General features: G+C 42.5%; 2 protein-coding genes across 3 annotated transcripts in view; both read right to left on the bottom strand.

Annotated features, from left to right (window-relative positions):
* LOC148156088 (NLR family CARD domain-containing protein 3-like) overlaps positions 1–23,063 on the bottom strand; it is a 434,099-nt gene that overhangs the window by 355,422 nt on the left and 55,614 nt on the right. The gene's annotated exons all lie outside the window — the stretch shown is intronic.
* On the bottom strand, positions 1,567–11,107 carry LOC148156096 (stonustoxin subunit beta-like). Its single transcript, XM_088011319.1, has 2 exons — positions 11,101–11,107; positions 1,567–2,550 (listed from the first exon to the last, which is right to left on the bottom strand). The coding sequence occupies exons 1-2, from the start codon at positions 11,105–11,107 to the stop codon at positions 1,994–1,996; spliced, it is 564 nt and encodes a 187-aa protein (XP_087867445.1). The 3' UTR covers positions 1,567–1,993.

The following is a 23,063-nucleotide window of genomic DNA, read 5'->3' as shown; positions in this document are numbered from 1 at the left end:
ACATTCACTCTCAGGGTCCAGCCACACACTCACACACACATTCTGTCCAACATGGAAACATCAGGACTGATCGAGGTACATTCACTCTCAGGGTCCAGCCACACACACATTCTGTCCAACAAGGAAACTTCAGGACTCTGAACGAGGTGCATTCACTCTCGGGGTCCAGCCACACACTCACACACACTTTGTCTATTATTGACACTTCAGGAGGAACTAATGAAGTTATACCATCAGGGAACAGCCACACACGCACACCAGGTTCTGGAGGTTTTATTCAAACACCAACCCGGTATTAAGCTTTGGCTAATGCTAGAGCGCTACAGTGTTTATCAGTAGCTAGCTGTAAATGCTACAACAATCTGTTATTTAGTACTTGCTAATGCTAGCACACAATACATAGTACTTATTAGCAACTAATGCCAAAGTGCTACGCAAACTCAGTATTTATCACTAGCTAATGCTAATACCCTACACCACACTGGTATTTACCACTAGCTAACTAGCGCACAATACCATAGTAGCACTTGTTAGCAACTAATGCCAAAGCGTTACAACAACTCGGTATATATCACTAGCTAAATCTAGTGCCCTCCACCAAACTGGTATTTACCACTAGCTAACGCCAGTGCAGAATACCAACATAGCACATATTAGGAACTCCTTGACAAAGCGCTACACCAATTCAGTATTTATCAGTAGCTAGCTGTAAAGCTCTACACCAACATGGTATTTACCACTAGCTAATGCTAGTGCACAATAAAAACATACTACTTATTAGCAACTAATGCCAAAGTGCTACACAAACTCAGTATTTATCACTAGCTAATGCTAATGCCCTACATCAAACTGTTATTTAACACTAGCTAACGATACAGGACAATAACAACATAGTACTTATTAGCAACTAATGCCAAGTGCTACACGAACTCAGTATTTCTTACTAGCCAACGCTAATGCCCTACATCAAACTGGTATTCATCACTACCTAACGCTAGCATACTATATCAACATAGTATATATTAGCAACTAATGCCAACGCGCTACACCAATTCAGTATTTATCGCTGGCTAGCTGTAAAGTGCTACAACAACATGGTATTTAGCACTAGCTAATGCTACAGCACAATACCAACATAGTACTTATTATATTTAGCAGAAACAAATGCTAACATGCTGCACAAAGATGGTATTTAGCAGTAGCTAACACTAAAACGCTACACTAAGGCATTTATCTTAAACTAATGCTAAAGCACTACAATAACATAGTACTTAACAGGAGCTAATGCTAACACGCTACACCAACCTGGTGTATTTCTTCAAACCTCAATAGCAGCTCATGGAGGAGTTTGATCTGTTCACATTTCATCTGTCTGATGCCATACAGTCATGACACGGTAACATTTTTCACAAATATGTAAAAAACATATTTTAATAAAAGGTACACACTGCAGCTATAAATGCCTGAATTTGTTCAAACTACTAATTCTGCACATTTATTATGTTTATAATGCAAATATTTAAATTTGAACAGGAAAAGAACAGAATGAGCAGCAAATGAACCAAATGCAGAAGAAGAAAAATGTTTTTATTTCTCTAAAACACATGAAGAAAAACTGCAGCAAATAAACAAAAGGAAGATTTAATATTCAAATCTGACGAGTTTAGAAAAATAGGAGCCGACAGAAACAGAAAATGTTCAGAGAGAAAAACTGATAAACATTTCAATGAAATCTGATGAATGAGAGGAAAAAATAAGAGAAACAACATCTTGATATTCAGTGTGAAGCTTTGACTGGAAACAAACAGGAAAACATGAGGATCCTGGAATAATCCTGGAATAATCCCAGCTTCCATCTTTAAAGGACTGGAAGAAGAAAAAGTTTCCAAGGACTCAATCAGAAAAGTTTCACCAAGAAATAGATTGTAGAGATGAACTATCTGTTCAACAGTGAGAGAGTTTCTCTGACAGGAGGAAAATCTTTAGACTCAAATCAGCAAAGAAACACTGAAGAGGAACCAGAACTGGACCAGAACCCAAATCCAGGAATCAGAGGTTCAGTGAATGTGGTGTTGAAGGTGTGGAGGAGGATCAGTGAGTCAGAGGAGACTCTGTAGAAGGACAGAATGCCAGCAGGACAGTCCACATACACTGATACTCTGTTAGAGACGGAGGAGGAGGAGAGACGAGTTTCTATGTTATTGTGCCAGACAGAGTAACCATCAACATCAGAGCATCTCAGACTCCAGGATTGATCATTATATCCAAACACACAGTCTCTACTGTTTCCTTTCCTCCTGATTCTTCTGTAACTCACTGATATATAAACTTTTCCTCTCCACTCGACCTCCCAGTAACAGCGACCAGTCAGACCAGTTCTACACAGCAGCTGCTCCCAGTTATCAAATCTGTCTGGATGATCAGGATATGACTGAAGCTCCTCCCATGTCACCTTCCTGTTGTCTTCAGACAGTTTGAGTTTTCTGTTCACTGTGTTTGTGTCGATGGTGAGTTGACAGGAATCTGATGGAGAGAACAAACACAATCCAGCTGCAGTTATTGATCATTTATTGATCTTTGATGATGATCCTGAATGAGTGATGTGACAGTTTGAAGATGGTTGAATGTGAGCTGCTTTGTTGTCATGAATCAGATGAAAAACACACTTACACTTCCTCAGACCTGGTGTCAGGAATCGGCCTCCAGCAGGCTCCACCCTGAAAGGAGGAGGGGGGTCAGACCATCAGTCTCTTTCAGCAGCAAACATGGACATTACATGTCTCTCAGACACACATTGTCCTCCACTGAGACAGGAACAGTCCAACATCTGGATTGCAAACTGCAGTGGATGTAGGAAGGACAGTTGGTGCTGCTGCAGCACAACTCATTTCTCCAAACACAGGAAAAGCTCCAACAGAGAGGAGAAAGGAAATCCCTCAGTAACAACCTGAAGAAACTCACTGAAGCCTAAAAGGACATCAGGAAACTAAGGAAACATTTCTGGAAGCTCAACCTGATTTAATAATCAGCATTAAAATCCAATCAATCTAAACTCTGATCAACACCTGGATACCTGCTCCATCCACACTCCCACACACAGATGAAGGAATGAAACACTAAACAACCTGCTGCTGAAAACCTGCTGTGGCCTCACTGGAATATCCAGAAATACAAACATTAAAAAGGAGAAGCTGCATCACATTCAACAAAGAGTTCAACAAGAACCAAACATTTGATCTCTGAGCTCAGACTCACAAACCAGGGAGAGGCTTCCATCATCACACACCTCTGACAAACACCTCCAACCTTTCAGCACTTCCTCTACCAACCAGCACCACCAGGTGGCGCTATACAAATTTGTGAGTTTAGTTCAAAATCTTGATTTCTCTCTCTGAACTTTTAAACATCCATCTGACCAACATGGAGTTACTTTTCTTCTCATCTTTGCTCCTTGGGGCTGATTGGTCTGGAGCTCCATCAAATATTGTTTTAAAGTCCTTTCTGTCATCAGTAGATCATCATGGAAATCTAACTGAACTTCACTTTTATTCATTTAGTCAGAGTCCCTATTAAACTCTATTAAATCCATCCCACTCTTTCATTTTCCTTGTGAGCCGTTCTTAGTCAGGAGAATATTCCAGAAAACTGGGTAATGATCTCTGCGTCCAGATGAGGCGTCTAAATATTTAATGATCAAACTAAATATTTCTCTTCAAACTAAATGTTTCCCATCAGACTAAAGACGTTTCTCCTCTTCCTCCTCTATCAGACCTTCTCTGCTCCTGCAGCAGGTTCCTCCATACCTGAGAGCTTCCAGTCTCCAGTCTGGATCCTTCAGTCCAGCCGACAGCAGCTTCACTCCTGAGTCTCCTGGATGATTGTAGCTCAGGTCCAACTCTTTCAGATGGGAGGGGTTAAAGGTCAGAGCTGAGGCCAGAGAAGCACAGCCTTCCTCTGAGACCAAACAGCCTGATAAGCTGCAGACACACAATTCATCACATGACGAGAACATTGAGGTAGAGCCCAAGGTCTGGACTGGACATTTATAGGAGAGGAACACATACAAGAACCTGGAGCTTAACCTGTTAATCTGAAATATTAATGAAACTAAACATTTCCCCATCGATGGTTGAGAAAGTCTGACGGCTGCTGGTTGGAAAGATCTGCAATAATCTCCTTTGTTATGTCAATAATCCAGAGTTACACTATCAGTGGAAGCCTGACCTCCACTTTTCTTAATAACTTTCTTTATGATTCTTTCAGCCTGGAGGAAATGAAAATTATCCATTATTATGTGTTGAGATTTAGCAGGTTAACCATGTCACAGTCAGACATCAATTATTATATCAAATAATAATTACATCATCTTTGAAAGCAGGTAAAGGACAGAAATCTGGTTTCACCAGGATTGGTCACATTTTACCTGAGAGTCTCCAGGTTGCAGTTTGGACTCTTCAGTCCAGCAGAGAGAAGCTTCACTCCTGAATCCTGCAGGTTGTTGTTACTCAGGTCCAGTTCTCTGAGACTGGAGGACTGGGAGCTGAGAACTGAGGACAGAGCTTCACAGCTTCTCTCTGAGAGGTTACAGCCACTCAGTCTGAGGAGACAGGGAGGAAAATCTGGTATTAAACTATTCATCAGAATTTATGTTTCTCTTTATTGTCAACTATGATCTTTTTAGAAAGGCTGAAGGTTGTGTCTTGTTTCATGTCTTTATGTTGCCTTTTTTCAGAACTAGTTTATTCTATAGTTGGACGTCTGGAAGGACTGAACTACAGGCAGCAAGAAGACTTGCAAGGCAAGAGAACTGTAAAATGTAACAACTAAATGAATCCAGTGTCAATCCTGAGAATCAATCTGGTTGAAGATCAGCATCAGGCTTAGTTTGAGGAAAAACAGCAGCTTGAATCAAAGCAGAGAGAATCTCAGATTTCATCTTTCTTTTTTTAACTGTTCAGATGGAAAGATCAAAAACTGAGCAGCAACAAAGCTGTTCCTTTATACAACAGTCAAATTGGTCGGTAGTAGGATTGTCCTAAAAGCAGGGGTGAAAGTAGTTTTAAATTCTTGGTGGCACTATGACAAAAAATCTCTCTCTCTCTCTCTCTCTCTCTCTCTCTCTCTCTCTATATATATATATATATATATATATATATATATGTGTGTGTGTGTGTGTGTGTGTAACTAAAAATCCTCTGATTTCACAATTTTATCCCCTTTCCTGAAAGTTTAAAATATTTAAACTTTCAGGAAAAAAAATAATATATATATATATATATATATATATATATATATATATATATATATATATATATATATATATATATATATATATAGAAAATTCCCCTCTCACCCTCCGTGGGTGGTCTCTTTCATCCTCTGAGCTCGGGTCCTCTACCAGAGGCCTGGGAGCTTGAGGGTTCTGCGCAGTATCTTGGCTGTGCCTAGAACTGCACATTTCTGGACTGAGATGTCTGATGTTGTTCCTGGGATCTGTTTGAGCCACTGCTCCAGTTTGGGGGTGACTGCCCCGAGGGCCCCGATGACCACAGGCACCACTGTGGTCTTCACCTTCCAGGCCTTCTCCAGTTTCTCTCTGAGGCCCTGGTATTTCTCCAGTTTCTCATGCTCCTTTTCCCTGATGTTGTGGTCACTTGGTATTGCTACATCCACCACAACGGCTTTCCTCTGTTCTTTATCCACCACCACAATGTCCGGTTGGTTCGCCATTACCATCTTGTCTGTCTGGATCTGGAAGTCCCACAGGATCTTAGCTCGGTCATTCTCCACCACCTTTGGGGGTGTCCCCTATTTTGACCTCGGGGCTTCCAGTCCATATTCTGCACAGATGTTCCTGTACACTATGCCCGCCACTTGGTTATGTCGTTCCATGTACGCTTTCCCTACCAGCATCTTGCACCCTGCTGTTATGTGCTGGACTGTCTCAGAGGCCTCCTTGCACAACCTACACCTTGGGTCTTGTCTGGTGTGGTAGATCTGAGGTTCTATTGCTCTGGTGTTTAGGGCCTGTTCCTGTGCAGCCAGGATGAGGGCCTCTGTGCTGTCCTTGAGTCCAGCTTTCTCCAGCCATTGGTAGGATTTCCTGATATCAGCCACTTCAGTTATTTGTCGGTGGTACATCTCATGTAGGGGCTTGTCCTCCCACGATGGTTCCTCCAGCACCTTGTCCTCTGTTCCCCATTGCCTGAGACATTCGCTGAGCACATCGTCCGTTGAGGCTTTGTCCTTGATGTATTTATGGATCTTGAATGTTTCATCCTGGACAGTGGCTCTCACACTCACTAGTCCTCTGCCTCCTTCCTTACGGCTTGTGTACAGTCTCAGGGTGCTGGATTTGGGGTGGAACCCTCCATGCATGGTTAGTAGCTTCCGAGTCTTAACATCCGTGGCCTTTATCTCTTCCATTGGCCAGCTAATTATTCCGGCAGGGTATCTGATTACTGGCAAGGCATAGCTGTTTATTGCACGGATCTTGTTCTTGCCATTGAGCTGGCTTCTCAGGACTTGCTTTAATCGTTGGAGGTATTTGGCTGTGGCTCCTTTCCTTGTGACCTCATCGTGGTTGCCATTTGCTTGCTGTATTCCCAGGTACTTGTAGCTGTGCTCTATGTCTGCTATTGTTCCTTCTGGGAGTGAGACCCCTTCTGTGTGGACGACCTTCCCTCTCTTTGTAACCATCCGGCCACACTTCTCTAGTCCGAATGACATCCCAATGTCAGTGCTGTAGATCCTGGTGGTGTGGATCAGTGAGTCGATGTCTCGCTCGCTCTTGGCGTACAGCTTGATGTCATCCATGTAGAGGAGGTGACTGATTGTGGCCCCATTCTTAAGTCGGTATCCGTAGCCAGTCTTGTTGATGATTTGGCTGAGGGGGTTCAGGCCTATGCAGATCAGCAGTGGGGACAGAGCATCTCCTTGGTATATGCCATATTTGATGGACACTTGTGCAAGTGGTTTGCAGTTGGCTTCAAGGGTGGTTTTCCACAGCCCCATCGAGTTTGCAATGAAGGCTCTTAGAGTCCTATTGATGTTGTACATCTCTAAGCATTCAATGATCCAGGTGTGTGGCATTGAGTCATAGGCTTTCTTGTAATCAATCCAAACGGTGCACAGGTTGGTGTGTCGGGTTTTGCAGTCTCGGGCGACTGTGTGGTCTACAAGGAGTTGGTGTTTGGCTCCTCTACTATTTATGCCGATGCCCTTCTGTGCCGTGCTTATGTATTTATCCATGTGTCCGCTTATCTTAGCCGCTATGATGCCTGACATGAGCTTCCATGTTGTAGAGAGACAGGTTATCGGCCGATAGTTGGATGGGACTGAACCCTTTGAGGGGTCCTTCTGGATCAGGATTGTGCGCCCTTCAGTTAACCATTCAGGGTGAGTCCCATCTTGTAGCAGCTGGTTCAGTTGAGCTGCCAGTCGCTCGTGGACGGCAGTGAGTTTCTTTAGCCAGTAGGCATGGATCATGTCAGGCCCTGGTGCTGTCCAGTTTTTCATACCCGAGACTCTTTCTTGGACATTTGCCACAGTGATGGTTACCGGGGCTTGTTCAGGGAGGTTGCTGTGGTCCTCTCGTAGAGAGGTTAGCCACTGTGCATTGCTGTTGTGGGACGCCTCCCTTTCCCATATGCCTTTCCAGTATTGTTCAGTCTCCAGCCTTGGTGGGTCTGCTCTGTTGTTATTACCCTGCCATTGAGAGTACACCTTAGCTGGTTGGTTGGAGAAGAGCCGGTTAATCCTCCTGGCTTCATTCTCTCTTGTGTATCTCTTTAGGCGGCTGGCCAAGGCTTGGAGCCTTTGTTTGGCAGTTTCGAGTGCTTCAGGTATGGGCATCTGGCTGTACTTCTTGGGTACTGATCTTTTCATTGCACCCCTTAGGAGCTCTGACAGTTGGCTCACTTCCCTCCTTGTTATCTTGATCTTAGCCTCTAACCGTCTTTTCCATGATGGATATTGGGTCTCATGGTTGCTCTTATAGCCAAGCATTTCAAGGATCACTGATGCTGAGTTGTATATCAGCTCATTGGTTTCTGTTATGGTGTTGGTAGGGATTGTTCTCAATGCTGCATTCACATCTTCAATGAGACTTTCTGATGGTACTTCACTCAGCCGTTGTAATTGGCGTCGGGGTTGTCCGGTGTTCATTCGGGCCACAATTCTTTCTCTCAGGTCAGTTGCTGTCTCGTTCAGCTTTGATAGTTCGTTCAATACTGGGGCTGCATACCCAGTCTCGGGGTGGGGAGTTGTAGTTAACTCCCCCCTGACCTTACATCCGGGCTCCTCCCTCTTGCCGTAGCATTTGTGTTGTACCTTGTCAATCTCAAGTTGTGATAGCAGTTGCCGTTTGCGGATGTTGGAACACTGAGCTACTAGTTGTTTGGCAGTCATTGTAGACTGTGGGTGTCGAAGTAACCATTCCACCCTCAGTCTTTGCATGTAGCCCCTCTGACTAGGGTTACTTGAGTAGTAGCATTCCAACAGATCCATGTTTTCGTCTCTCGCCCATTTCCGTCTTGTTCCAGTAGCCCATTTTTGATCAAGGTGCTCTGGTTCCCCAGCACCTGACGCAGACCTTGTTTGGCCGGGCGACGTCTGAGCCGGCATGTTATGCATATCAATGTCTCTCATGGTATGAGGTAGGCTATATAGCTACTTTTATATATATATATATATATATATATATATATATATATACATATATATATATGTATATATATATATATATATATATATAAATTTTGAACGTCATAGCATGGACTGCATCCCAGTTTTCCATTTCTAGCATATAACTGTTAGGTTCTGTTTTTTTTAGCTTGTTCCTTTGGGTTGCTGAGTTATCTCCCCACTAGATGGAGTCCGAGAGGCGGCGGGCTGTGGTTTCATTGATGATGTCATCCTCTCACCGGAGGCTGATCATCTAATTGACAGCAGCATAAGAAGGTGGATCGCCGGTACTTCGACGCCAGAGTGTCAACCTTAGATGGTACCTCCAGCCCCTCAGAGTTTTGCTCCGAATTTTCCTCTTTCTTGAGATCTGCCTGTTTTTGTGTTGTGCTTCATTGTGGGTTTTTGCTCTCCTCAGGATCCTTCCACATCTGGTTGCCTGACCTCTGGCTTTCCCCACGACGTCATGGGATCTTGCCCCATAGATGCCTGAAAGCCTAACCTCACCTGTTACTGTAAGATTCTGCCAGCCATTCAAAAGTCTCCGACCGGCCGTTCCACCTAAACTCAGCCGCTTTCAAGGACAAGCCTCCCTGTCCGCCCTCCAACGCCACTCTCCGAACCACCAAGCTCCACGGAGAAGCAACTCTATAGGTTAGAAAGAACTCCAGGACCAACTAACCCCCTCCAAGCCGTTCAAACGCACAGAGCCAGTAAGTTTACCCAATTCTCATTCGCAACCTCCCGTTTCCCAGTAACCTGAACTCACCACACTCCTCTTATCTTCTCAGTGCACCGAGAGCAGCCGAGCAGTTTTCTGGACCAGCTTTACTTTAAGTGTTGCTTGCTGTAAATAAAACTTTTCATTTTTTACATCCGTCTCTTTGGTGTTCATGCATGTGGGTGAAATCCGTTAAACCCATCATGACAATAACCATTTATTTCTGATTTTAAACTGGTTCTATTGTTCCTGTGTCCAGGCAGAAGGATAATGAGTAGGCCTAGTATCATGACCTGTTTGTTCTGAAGCGGCTTCCACTTCATCTTCATGACGTGGCGTCTCCTCACCCTGACTCTCAGATTGCTCAAAATCTTCATCAGCTGTTTAATTTTGTCGGGTATCTTCTCAGCTCCGGTCTCCCTGTCTTCTTTTGAATAAGGACGTTATTTTTCTCTACATGCTGGTCAAGTTTCGATTTTGTTTGAAATTTTTAACAATTTAGTTCTCACGGTTTTTATGTAAAGGTTTGTAGATGGTAAATGATTTATTGTTTGTCCTGTCCCAAAGCAAGCAGAGGTTTTCAGTATTAGTGCACCACCTTTGCAAAATGACCCAGTCTATTTAATCGAACGCACCAATCCCCTTGGCAACCACTGGGTTTTGGACATAAACGTGCAAACACTCATGTTAAATTAAATGAAATCTCTGGTCATAGCGGTGTTCTCAAGCTGCGATGTGTTGTTAAAATTGAACTTAATTACATGAAATACAATTAGTTCGTCTCTCTTTGCTTTTACTTTGGATATTTTGTAACAATGTTGTAGCGGAGGACCTTTAAAGGCTCCGACGGGGGCAAAAGGTGGAGAATTGAGGGTCTAGCATATCACGAACAGTTCAGAAAAAATATGAAGTGAGAAAAAAGCTATTAATTAACTTAAGTCATGTTTTAGACCAGTGGTTCTTAACCTGGGTTCGATCGAACCCCAGGGGTTCGATGAGTCGGTCTCAGGGGTTCGGCAGAGCCTCTGCTGCGGAGGTAAAGACACACCTGTGTAAAGTCGTGATGACGCCCCGCTTTGCCATCACTTGCTGCAAAGGATCACGTTACATTGCTGAGCCAATCAGAGCTGCAAAGGATCACGTTACATTGCTGAGCCAATCAGAGCTGCAGAGGAGCACGTACCACCCTCCGCTCAAAAGTTTCCAGCAGCGCAGGCGATATTTTACTTAGAAGGGTTCAGTGAATGCGCATATGAAACTGGTGGGTTTGGAACCTCAAAAAAGGTTAAAAACCAGTTTTAGACTGGTCATTGTTAGAATAACCAGTCAGTCATGTCTAATCAGCGGACGCACTCACGGCTGCGTACCCCCGCTAAATCTTTTGGGGGTATGCAGTACCGCTCCGGGCCCCCTTACTTTCACCCCTGCCTAAAAGTCTTCCAAACAAAAATCCATTCGAGGAAAAAAAAAAAGTATGACACAACTAATGGAGGAGAAAAAAGAAAAAAACGCACCAAGACCCCAAACCAAAACTTTGCACTGGAAAAACGTTAACCCTTTCTCACACAGTGGTCACTACAGTGGACAGCTGTCTAAAAAACATTTTCTTGTGTTTCTCGTGGATTTGTATGTTATAAATGCACACAGTCCACTGAAGTGGACACTTGTGCATCAGGCAAAACACTGCCACCTACTGTCCATTTATTGCAAGTGCAAGAATTGTTTTGTTAAATCCAATATGGTGGAGAGACGGAAGCAAACAGACTAACTTGGGAATACCCAGTCCTCTCTCCTAGTGTGGAAAACTTGCAGGTAAAAAATTATTGTGACATTTAGAAACCCCTAAAGGTTAATAACATTGAGGTAGAGCCCAAGGCCTGTAATAATTCTTCTTTTTGCACATAAGATGCAACAATTTGTCAAGAGCCCAGAATTACCTGAGAGTCTCCAGGTTGCAGTTTGGACTCTTCAGTCCAGCAGAGAGAAGCTTCACTCCTGAATCCTGCAGGTTGTTGTTACTCAGGTCCAGTTCTCTGAGACTGGAGGACTGGGAGCTGAGAACTGAGGACAGAGCTTCACAGCTTCTCTCTGAGAGGTTACAGCCACTCAGTCTGAGGAGACAGGGAGGAAAATCTGGTATTAAACTATTCATCAGAATTTATGTTTCTCTTTATTGTCAACTATGATCTTTTTAGAAAGGCTGAAGGTTGTGTCTTGTTTCATGTCTTTATGTTGCCTTTTGGTCAGATCTAGTGTATTCTATAGTTGGACGTCTGGAAGGACTGAACTACAGGCAGCAAGAAGACTTGCAAGGCAAGAGAACTATGAAATGCAACAATGAACTAAATGAATCCAGTGTCAATCCTGAGAATCAAGGCTGGTTGAAAATTAGCATCAGGCTTAGTTTGAGGAAAAACAGCAACTTGAATCAAAGCAGAGAGAATCTCAGATTTCATCTTTCTTTTTTTAACTGTTTGGATGGAAAGATCAAAAACTGAGCAGCAAAAAAGCTGTTCCTTTATACAACAGTCAAATTGGTTGGTAGTAGGATTGTCCTAAAAGTCTTCCAAACAAAAATCCATTCGAGGAAAAAAAAAGTATGACACAACTAATGGAGGAGAAAAAAAAAACGAACCAAGACCCCAATCTAAAACTTTGCACTGGAAAAACGTTAACCCTTTCTCACATAGTGGTCACTACAGTGGACAGCTATCTAAAAACCATTTTCTTGTGTTTCTTGTGGATTTTTATGTTATAAATGCACACAGTCCACTGAAGTGGACACTTGTGCATCAGACAAAACACTGCCACCTACTGTCCATTTATTACAAGTGCAAGAATTGTTCTGTTAAATCCAATATGGCGGAGAGACGGAAGCAAATCAGACTAACTTGGGAATACCCAGTCCCCTCTCCTAGTGTGCAGGTAAAAATTATTGTGACATTTAGAAACCCCTAAAGGTTAATAACATTGAGGTAGAGCCCAAGGTCTGTAATAATTCTTTTTGCACCTAAGATGCAGCAATTTGTCAAGAGCCCAGAGTTACCTGAGAGTTTCCAGGTTGCAGTTTGGACTCTTCAGTCCAGCAGAGAGAAGCTTCACTCCTGAATCCTGCAGGTTGTTGTTACTCAAGTCCAGTTCTCTGAGACTGGAGGACTGGGAGCTGAGAACTGAGGACAGAGCTTCACAGCTTCTCTCTGAGAGGTTACAGCCACTCAGTCTGAGGAGACAGGGAGGAAAATCTGGTATTAAACTATTCATCAGAATTTATGTTCTTTAAATCAACAATGTTTTTATTGGACAGAGAAGGAACCATCAGATTTTACACAACCTTTGTATTTGTTGTGAACTGGTTCATTCTATAGTTGGGCCTCCAGTCTTAAATGACAGAACTACAGGTAACAAGGAGGTTGGAAAGAGAATTATAAAATTACACAATTAACTATATTAATCCATTTCAATGTTAACATAAAGTGGAGGAGTTTTGCTGCTTGAATATGTAACATTATGTTCAGCTGCTAAAGAAAGTCTGTTTCGTTTTTGCTCATCCACCCAAGCGGGACAATTTGAAGAGACAAAGCACCAAAATATAAACTGAAACATGAATATTTACCTCATAATTAGCATATTTCTACCCATCAACAATACCTGAAGTAACAATGTGTGTCCTTACAGAGCTTTGTTGGAGGCTTTAACCACTGGCAGCAGCCTCAGAAGAGCCTCCTCTGAAGCAGAGTATTTCTTCAGGTCAAACACATCCAGATCTTTTCCTGATGACACTAAGATGAAACCCAGAGCTGACCACTGAGCAGGAGACAGTTTATCTGTGGAGAGACTTCCTGAACTCAGAGACTGTTGGATCTCCTCCACTAGAGAACGATCATTCAGTTCATTCAGACAGTGGAACAGGTTGATGCTTTTCTCTGCAGACACATTCTCACTGATCTTCTCCTTGATGTACTGAACTGTTTCCTGATTGGTCTGTGAGCTACTTCCTGTCTGTGTCAGCAGACCTTGTAGGAGTCTCTGATTGGTCTGCAGAGAAAGTCCCAGGAGGAAACGGAGGAACAAGTCCAGGTGTCCATTTGGACTCTGTAAGGCCTGGTCAACAGCTCTCTGATGGAGATACTTTAGTTCAGGTTTATTAAATAATAAAAATATTTTAGATGTTTGTGTTTCTTTCATCATGTTGACTCCAGAGTTGATGAAGGTCAGATGAACATGAAGAGCAGCCAGAAACTCCTGAACACTCAGATGGACGAAGCAGAACACCTTGTCCTGGTACAGCCCTCTCTCCTCTCTAAAGATCTGTGTGAACACTCCTGAGTACACTGAGGCTGCTCTGATATCGATGCCACACTCTGTCAGGTCTGATCCATAGAAGATCAGGTTTCCTTTCTGCAGCTGATCAAAAGCCAGTTTTCCCAGAGACTCGATCATCTTCCTGCTCTTTGGACTCCAGTGTGGATCTGTTTCAGCTCCTCCATCATACTTGACCTTCTTCACTTTGGTCTGAACCACCAGGAAGTGGATGTACATCTCAGTCAGGGTTCTGGGCAGCTCTCCTCCCTCTCTGGTATCCAACACATCCTCCAGAACTGTAGCAGTGATCCAGCAGAAGACTGGGATGTGGCACATGATGTGGAGGCTTCGTGACGTCTTCATGTGGGAGATGATCCTGCTGGCCTGCTGCTCATCTCTGAATCTCTTCCTGAAGTACTCCTCCTTCTGGGGGTCATTGAACCCTCTGACCTCTGTCACCATGCCAACACACTGAGGAGGGATCTGATTGGCTGCTGCAGGTCGTGTGGTTATCCAGAGGAGAACAGAGGGAAGCAGTTTCCCCCTGATGAGGTTTGTCAGCAGAACATCCACTGAGCTGGACTCTGTAGCATCAGTCAGGATCTCCTTGTTGTGGAAGTCCAGAGGAAGTCGACTCTCATCCAGGCCATCAAAGATGAACAGAACCTGGAAGTGTTCAAAACTGCAGATTTCTTTGGTTTCAGTAAAGAAGTGATGAACAAGTTCCACCAAGCTGAACTTTTTCTCTCTCAGCACATTCAGCTCTCTGAAGGTGAATGGAAATATGAAGTGGATGTTCTGGTGGGCTTTGTCTTCAGCCCAGTCCAGAGTGAACTTCTGTGTTAAGACTGTTTTCCCAATGCCAGCCACTCCCTTTGTCATCACTGTTCTGATTGGTTGATCTCTTCCAGGTGGGACTTTAAATATGTCTTCTTGTCTGATTGTTGTTTCTGGTCTGTGTGGTTTCCTGGATGCTGCTTCAATCTGTCTGACCTCATGTTCATCATTGACCTCTCCAGTCCCTCCCTCTGTGATGTAGAGCTCTGTGTAGATCTGGTTCAGAAGGGTTGGACTTCCTGCTTTAGCAATCCCCTCAAACACAGACTGGAACTTCTTCTTCAGACCAGATTTAAGTTGATGTTGACAAACTGCAGCAAGATGCGCTAAAATAACACAAATAGTAAAATCAGAGATGAAACAAAAATACCTTCTGAAGATGATGTAATTAAATGTGATTCCATTTCTTCAGACATCAGTAAATGTGTCATTTATCCATCAGGTCAAATCTTTGTAGAAATCCTCTTACTGCTCTGCAGACGGTCAGCCAGCTCCTCCTGCTTCATCCTCCTCAGGAAGTTCAGTGTGATCTTCATCACTGCCTCTCTGCTGCTCCTCCTCTGCTCTTCATCATCACCTCTCAACACCTCATCATCCTCTCTCTGACTCTCTGAGCATTCTGGGTAATCTGGACTCAGAACCTTGTGGATCTTCTTCAGCTCGTTCTTCACAAAAGTGACTATGTTTTCCTCCAGCAGCTGGAACAGAATAATAGATGAAGGAAAGATCAGACTGAAATCATGGAGCCAAACACCAGATGGATGTTGGACAGACTGACAGTCCTCTGGTCTACAAAGTGCAGCATGGAGACGACTGTGAACAGAACCATGGAAAAGTAGTTGTTGTTCATGTAGAGACCATAAATATGGAGTCCAGCTGTGTTTGATGCTGCTGGGCAGACGGACCACTGGGAACCTCTGAGCTCTGCTGGTCCACTCTGTGGAGGAACCAAGAACAATCAAGAAGGGAGGAAATGTTCATCCAGCAATATTTACTAATAAAATAACTAAGAGTGTCACATTAAAGCAGAAAACAGAGCATCACATGAACACAATATGAAGAAGTTAGAAAGAGGAAGATGAAGTACAAGGATGAAGACCAGTAACACCAGAATCACCAGTAGACATTTTAAAAAGTTGGTGCTGAACTTGGACTTCAAACTGTCCACACTGTCAGCAGATCTGATGCTGGTGGAGACAGAGTCCCAGAGCTTGGGGACAGTGGAAGTGAAGGCTCTGTCCACACAGGTCTTCAGGACAGTGTGGGACATCCATCAGGTTCTGATGACTGGATCTGAGGTGATGTGGACATGGAGGAGCTCTGAGATATGTGGGTGTGTCCGTGTGGGATCCTCTCCTGGATGTTCTAGAGGATTTAAAATGGATCCTGTAGATCCTGGAAGCCAGTGAGCTCACATTATATCTGTCCACACAGAGACAATCAGAAGCTAAAGGTCCATGAAGTGATATCTGGATGTGAGCAGTGAACCAGATGATCCAAGTAAAGATTTAATGTTCCTGCTGATTCACTAAGAACCAGCAGAACCTCTGATGGTCCACATCAGCTCAGTCTGGTTGAGTTCCAGCAGATCTCACCAACCACATCATGAAGCTTTCCTTCCTGCTGAACTGATCTCACAATGCACACAGGAACCAAGTCCTGATGGACCAGACTGGTTTACCAGGTATTTCCCAGTGGCTGGTGGAAATGTGTCCCACTGTTAGTCTGACATGGAGCCAGGAAGCAGCAGAACATCATCATCATCACCCAGAGATGAAGATATGAAGGTGTTTTCATTAGAACAGAGCAGCTGGTTTAGATAATGGATCAAAACTCTGTAAATATACCTGGGAACATCTGAAACTTACTGGTTCAGTTTACAGCAGGTAGAAACAGCTCACCTCTCTGATGGTGGAGATCCAGGAGATTTAAAGTAAATGGGTTCATCCGTTGACCTGTTGTTCTTAAAGAACACACAGCTGGGTTCTGGTTCTGGTTCTGGTTCTGATTTGACCCTCTGATGAATCCCGATTACAAAAATTCTCATTAAAATATTTGTGTATTTTTTCTGTAAAGTTTATTTTGAATGTGGAACATTTTAAAATACTGAGCTATGAGACCCAACAGAATGTTCTGAATGATTCCCATCAGAACTGGTCCAATCCTCCAACATGTTCCTGATCATTGATCCTCTTGAATAAATTCCTGCCTTGTTTAAAGAGCAGAAAGATCTGATTCTCAGACAAACATGTTTGTTTAAATGACTGAGAGAAGTTTGATGATCTTAGTGTTGAGCTCTGACATGGAGAAGAACCAGGAGTCGTTTCCACTCTGACCATCCAAGGAGGATCTGATGGAGCTTCATTCAGAACCAGATGGTCCGATAGAGACCATCTGGTTCTGAATCAGATACACTTGAGGTATAATTAAGATTAAATGCAGAAATGGTTGATGATCCATGATGTTTGTGTCATTTGGAAACATTAAGTTGATGCAGAACTTGGTATCGTCACATGGCCACAATGACAGATAAAGAGATCAGCAGGTAGAAACAGCTCACCTCTCTGATGGTGGAGATCCAGGAGATTTAAAGGTAATGGCCAGACCCTTTGACATGTTGCTTTTAAAGGACACACAGCTGGGTTCTGGTTCTGGTTCTGGGCTGAGTCTCTGACGGATCCTGACAGAAACATGATGATTAAAACTGAATCTGTTCAGTCTGGATGAAGCAGCAAAGAGGAGCAGCAGCAGCTTCATCACCACGTCTGTTTTGGCCTGATATAGTGAACGCTGTGTGAAAAGGGCTGTGGACAGTTAGAGATGGTGACCTCACCTCTGACCTTTGCTCTGGCTCTCATCTTCCCCACACAGAGTGGTTTTAGAGGGAGGGACTCCCTCCTCTCTGTCCTCACACTGATCCATGCTGCTGAATTCACATCAGCTCACACACACTTTCTAGCTTCACCTGCAGAGGAAACACACATCATTCATCTGCACATCAACTCTGATCATCCTTTACATCAGGGGTCCCCAAACTTTTTTTCCTGCGAGGGCTACATAGCTGTTCCTTTCTCTGGTCGGGGGCCGGTCTTAGGTTTTGGAGACAGAAACCTTAGAAAATTCTTGTTGACGGGAGGGGGCGGGGGTTGTTCTGTCTTTGACACTGTCGAGCGGCGGAGGGGAGGGGGGACGACACATTCGATTTTTACCCAGAATGCAAATGGAAAAAACCGTGAGTGAAACGGTGACTGGGACTGAGGGAAAGTTAGTTTCACATCTGCTCAAGAGCCCCCCTGGTGGTTGAAGAAAAATCCACATATAAACCAGAAAATACAATATATGAAAAAAAAAACACTGAATGCTCTCTGGTATGAGGAGGCAGGCCGGATCTGGCATTGTTCAGGGGGCCAGAACAAATGACGTGGATCCGGCCCGCGGGCCGCAGCTTGGGGACCCCTGCTTTACATCATTAGTGCTGGAAAAAGATCAGCTCCTCCTCCTCTGATTGGCTCTTCCTCTCTGCTTCATATCAGTGTCAGGTGAATGCAGTCAGACAGCAGAGAGGCAGAGGAAGCTGCATCAGCTGCTGCACTTCTACTATCAGTCCACTAGATGGAGACATGGAGCAACATTTACATTCACTGGTTCAACCTGCACTTCTACTATCAGTCCACTAGATGGAGACATGGAGCAACATTTACATTCACTGGTTCAACCTGAACAACAGGAAGGATTTTAGTTCATTATTAATCTCTACATGTGGATTAAATGCTTTAACTATGAACTATTTAGTAATCTGACTGAATCAAAGACATTTTATGAATAAAGTCATTTCATTTTGAAACGAAGCAGCAGGAAACTATTGTGTTTGAAGTTCATGGTTAAGAGCCGAGTTTGATTCCTTAGAAGTAAAATCATGAATCAGTTTCTTTACAGAAGAAAATAAAGAAACATCATCTGTTCATCATGTTTTTTTCTCCCAATTGATCAATAATTTAATAATCCTGTATATTAGCTTTCAAACAGCAGCAAGATGAAACTTTGAGTTTAATTTAGAAGTGAACATTTTCTCCAAACAGAATCAAGTTGAATAGTTTTTGTTCACAAAGTTCAATAGGAAACAAATCAAACTTACAGTTTGTTCAAATGATCCAAAGAGTTGAAGAAGAACATCTGAACAACAGACTGAGACCCAACAGAACCACAGCAGTGGTGCCACACCTGAACAGAACAAACTGAAAATATTGTGAGGAGAAATGAGCTCAAACTGGTCTGACTGGTCAGAGGAATCTGTTGACGTCTGAAGACATAAATCCGTCTCATGTCTCCCAGTCCAATCACAAACAATCTACTGCTGTTATTCTGCTGATCCAGTTTCTGTTCAGATCTAATGGAACCAGAACCTGTTTTAACTTTGAACCAACTGAACTAACTGGTGGGGATTTGTCTCCCTCTGCTGGTGAAACTACAACTTGCCTGATGTCAGATTATTAAACCCAGACGAAATGTTATCCAAATATGTCAGTGATGGTCAAAGTAATCAGAACCAGAACCAGTTCTACTGTTTCATTTATCAGGACATGAATAAAGATAATTTGTTCCTCAGCAGCTTTTAAAATGAGTTCAATACAACAGCATCACAGATTATATTGAATCATTATTTATTGACCAGAATCAGAACCAAGATGCTGAAGCAGTGAGTAAAACACTAAGTCCATCTTTTCTGCTTCCACAGCAGGTCAAAGGTCAGCAGAGAAGCTGCTGGCCAGATGGAAATCTGAACTTTAACTATTTTTGAACAACAAATAAAGATCCAACAACCTGATCAGAGCCGCACCTTAACAGTGTCATTCAAACAAGGTAAATGTGACGGATGTTGCATAACTGATGACGTCACAGATCACCTGGGTTGTAGTTTTTTCTTTCAGAGCAGCAGAACCAGGAAGTTGAAGGTCTGCAGCGAAATCAGAGGCAGGTTGATAAGATCTTCATGAGGATTTACTTTGTTTACCATGATGAATGAAGTGAATATTATGAAAAAATTAACATCAATATTTAGCTTATCATTTCACACAGAGAAAAATGTGGAAATGCCTACAAACTAAGTATTGGTATAAAAATATTTAATAATTAATATTTAGCTTTAAAATAAATATTTGTCTTGCAAATGTAATATTTTCTAAATTAACATTTGATTTTCAAATTTAAGCTTTATTGTCCAAACTACATATTTAATGATCTATTTCTGGACTAGATATTAATGTCTGGTTGTTCAGTCAGACGCTCCACCATGTTGTCATGTTTCAGTTTCTCCTCCATTCATCAACAGTTGGTGAACAGGTTTAATCCAGTTTAGTGTAATGTGAACAAGTTTAATCCAGTTTAGTGTAATGTGAACAGGTTTAATCCAGTTTAGAGTAATTGTGGACAGGTTTAATCCAGTTTAGTGTAAATGTGAACAGGTTTAATCCAGTTTAGTGTAAATGTGAACAGGTTTAATCCAGTTTAGTGTAATGTAAACAGGTTTAATGCAGTTTAGAGTAATTGTGAACAGGTTTAATCCAGTTTAGTGTAATGTAAACAGGTTTAATCCAGTTTAGTGTAAATGTGAACAGGTTTAATCCAGTTTAGTGTAATGTAAACAGGTTTAATGCAGTTTAGAGTAATTGTGAACAGGTTTAATCCAGTTTAGCATAATGTGAACAGTTTAATCCAGTTTAGTATAATGTGAATAGGTTTAATCCAGTTTAGCGTAATGTGAACAGGTTTAATCCAGTTTAGTGTAATTGTCTTTCTTGCTACTAGCAGCAGAATGTGCATCAATATGTAACATTGATCTTTAGTGAGTAAATCCTTGGTGTTTCTGTCCAGCAGAGACAGAAGAGGCTCCATGGGGACATCTGTCCTTAGAATGTCCTCAATCTGCTGCTTCATTTTCTCCAGAAGGTCTTTATTTGTGCTCAGTCCCAGAAGACGTGTGTGATGACCGACCATTCCACAGATTCCTCCAACATCTATCTGTGGTTGGATCCTGGAAATGAAAGTTTTTAAAGGAGTTCTGCTTAAAGGTTTGTCTAACCAGATTTATTTCCTCCAGTTCATTTTGTTGACTCTTTATTCTGCAAGCATAAACGTTTCATTTCAGCTGTTTGGTTCCTGTTGCCTCCAAGCTGAACGTTGATCCACATGAATGTTTTCCTCCAGTCCCATGAACCTGAGCAGAGACATTTATGACCTTTATGTTGAGTCCGAGCCTGAAGAGGAGGGGCTGCCGCTGTCGCCGTTCTGATGTCTCCAACCGAACACTTGACCCTCAACATCAACGCTGGAGAAACGATAGTTTTAATAACACTGAAGGAAAGATGTTTACCTGCTTTCACACTGGAAACAACTGATGAAACTATTATCATTAATGTCATTATTATTGTAATAACAGTGGTAGTAATAACAGTGTTATTGTAATAACAGTGATAGTAATAACAGTGTTATTGTAATAACATAATAATAACAGTGTTATTGTAATAACAGTGATAGTAATAACAGTGTTATTATCATTCCAAGCTGCTGGTTCATATAATCAACGTTTCTCTGTCAGACTCCCTCAGGTCTCCACAGCAGAGAGATGAATCACGGCTCTTCCTCCTCCTCCTCCTCCTCCTCCTCATCCTCCACCACCTCCACTGAGTTCTGATGGGTCGGTTCAGATCGTCTCTGAAGATCAGACACCAGAACAGAGGCGGATCAGAACCAAAGCCAGCAGCTCTGCTGAAGCTCAGGAGAACTCTGAGTCCAGATATGGACCCTGGTCTCCTCCAGAACCTCCTCTGTTCTGCTGTGGAGGAGGAACTGTGTGGCTTCAGTTCTGCAGCAGGACCTTCTCAGCTGCAGCAGAAGAAGAAAGGACTTCCTGTGTTCAGGTTGATAGAAACCTGGATCTTTTTCTAGCTTGTGGCTCTGCTTCCAGCGTAGATGTTCTCCAGGTTCTGGTCTGGATCTAGTGGACTGTAGAGCTCATCAGGTTTCCTCTCATCACTCTGAGATCTTCAGCTTCTTTAGATTCAACCTGAAGCTTCTTCTGACAGCTGCAGCTAATATTTAGCATGATGTTTATTATTCTAGCCTCAGTGTTTCTGCTCTTCATGTGACTCCACTGAATCCAACTCTGATGTCGTCACTTCACAAGTGATGAAGATCCATTTTTCTTTCACTTCCTGCTCATTTCTTTCCAAAGCTCCATGTTTTCCAGGAGGAGCTTCAATGTTCTCCAGCTCTTTAGATGATGAAGGAACTCAGACTGACTCCACCCGGCTGGAGCTCCAGGTGAGCAGAAACAAACAAACCCTAAAGTCGTCCCTGCAGACCAGCTTTAGATTTGGATCAACTGAACATCAAGCTTCAGTAACATCTCAGTTAAAGTTTGTTTTCCAGATCTGAGGTCATTGTTCAGTTTTCCCTAAAGCTGAAAGTTTTTACATTGTCCAACCAGCTCCAAGAGTTGCTCCAACATGGTGAATTGTTTTGTTACCTTTAAAATGATCTGCAGCTTTTGCTCCTTGGTCCTAATGATGCCACCTGTTCACCAACGTTCACTAACTAATACACTTCTAGTTGCTGATCAGCTCCATTACCAAAGCTTATAAATGATCAATGCAAATCTTCTGTATGTGTTAAAAAGGATCATATAGTCAGATTAAGTAAAATATCAATAAACTCAAAGCAATCAAAAATATTTATATTTTCTCTAACAAGTAATTTCTCCTTTTCAGCCTAAACCGTATGAACAGAATGATTGAAATAAACTATGAAAATATTTAATTTACAGAATCCTGATGATAAACTTCAGTTGTGAACTGAATGATTAGATTGACCCCTCAGGTTCTGGTTCTGGTTCTGGTTCTGCTCTGCATCCCCAGAACCAGAACCAAACGAGGAGAAGCAGCATTCAGCTTCTATGCACCACAAACCTGGAACAGACTTCCAGAAAACTGTAAACCAGCTGAAACACTGAGAGCCTTTAAATCTGGACTAAAAACCACCTGTTTAGAGTTGAAACATAATGAATTAGTTTTGACTTAATGTGATGTTTCTGATTGTTGATTCTCAGCTGCATGACTTTGTGTTTTGTGTTCAAAGATGTAAAGCTCTTTGAAATGCCTTGCTGCTGAAATGTACAAATAACATTTGGTTTGATTCTGCACTGAGAGTCCAGAGTTTATTCTGAGGGAACAGACAAAGTGTCATCTTTTAATTTTACCACAATGTTTCTTCTGATTGGAAGTGATGTTAGTGAATCTGATGGATTCAGCTAAAGATGAGGCTGAGCTCAAAGATTTGAAGCTTAAAGATTCAAAATATCAACAACATGGAAAATCTGGACAGCTACTATAAGAAGGTTTTGATGGTTTTCATATAAAAGAAAGAAGTGATTACTGAGAAGGGTATAAAATGTTCAACATGGCCGTTTAATAAAACCTAAATAAAAGCCACTAATCTGGTTTTTATTTAGTTGATAATCTGT

This window comes from Poecilia mexicana, unplaced genomic scaffold (assembly GCF_051168715.1).
Source record: "Poecilia mexicana isolate PSO_F unplaced genomic scaffold, ASM5116871v1 scaffold_12, whole genome shotgun sequence".
NCBI classification, from domain to species: Eukaryota; Metazoa; Chordata; class Actinopteri; order Cyprinodontiformes; family Poeciliidae; genus Poecilia; species Poecilia mexicana.
Note: the sequence above shows the minus strand (reverse complement) of the source record. Positions and strands in the feature narration are given on the sequence as shown.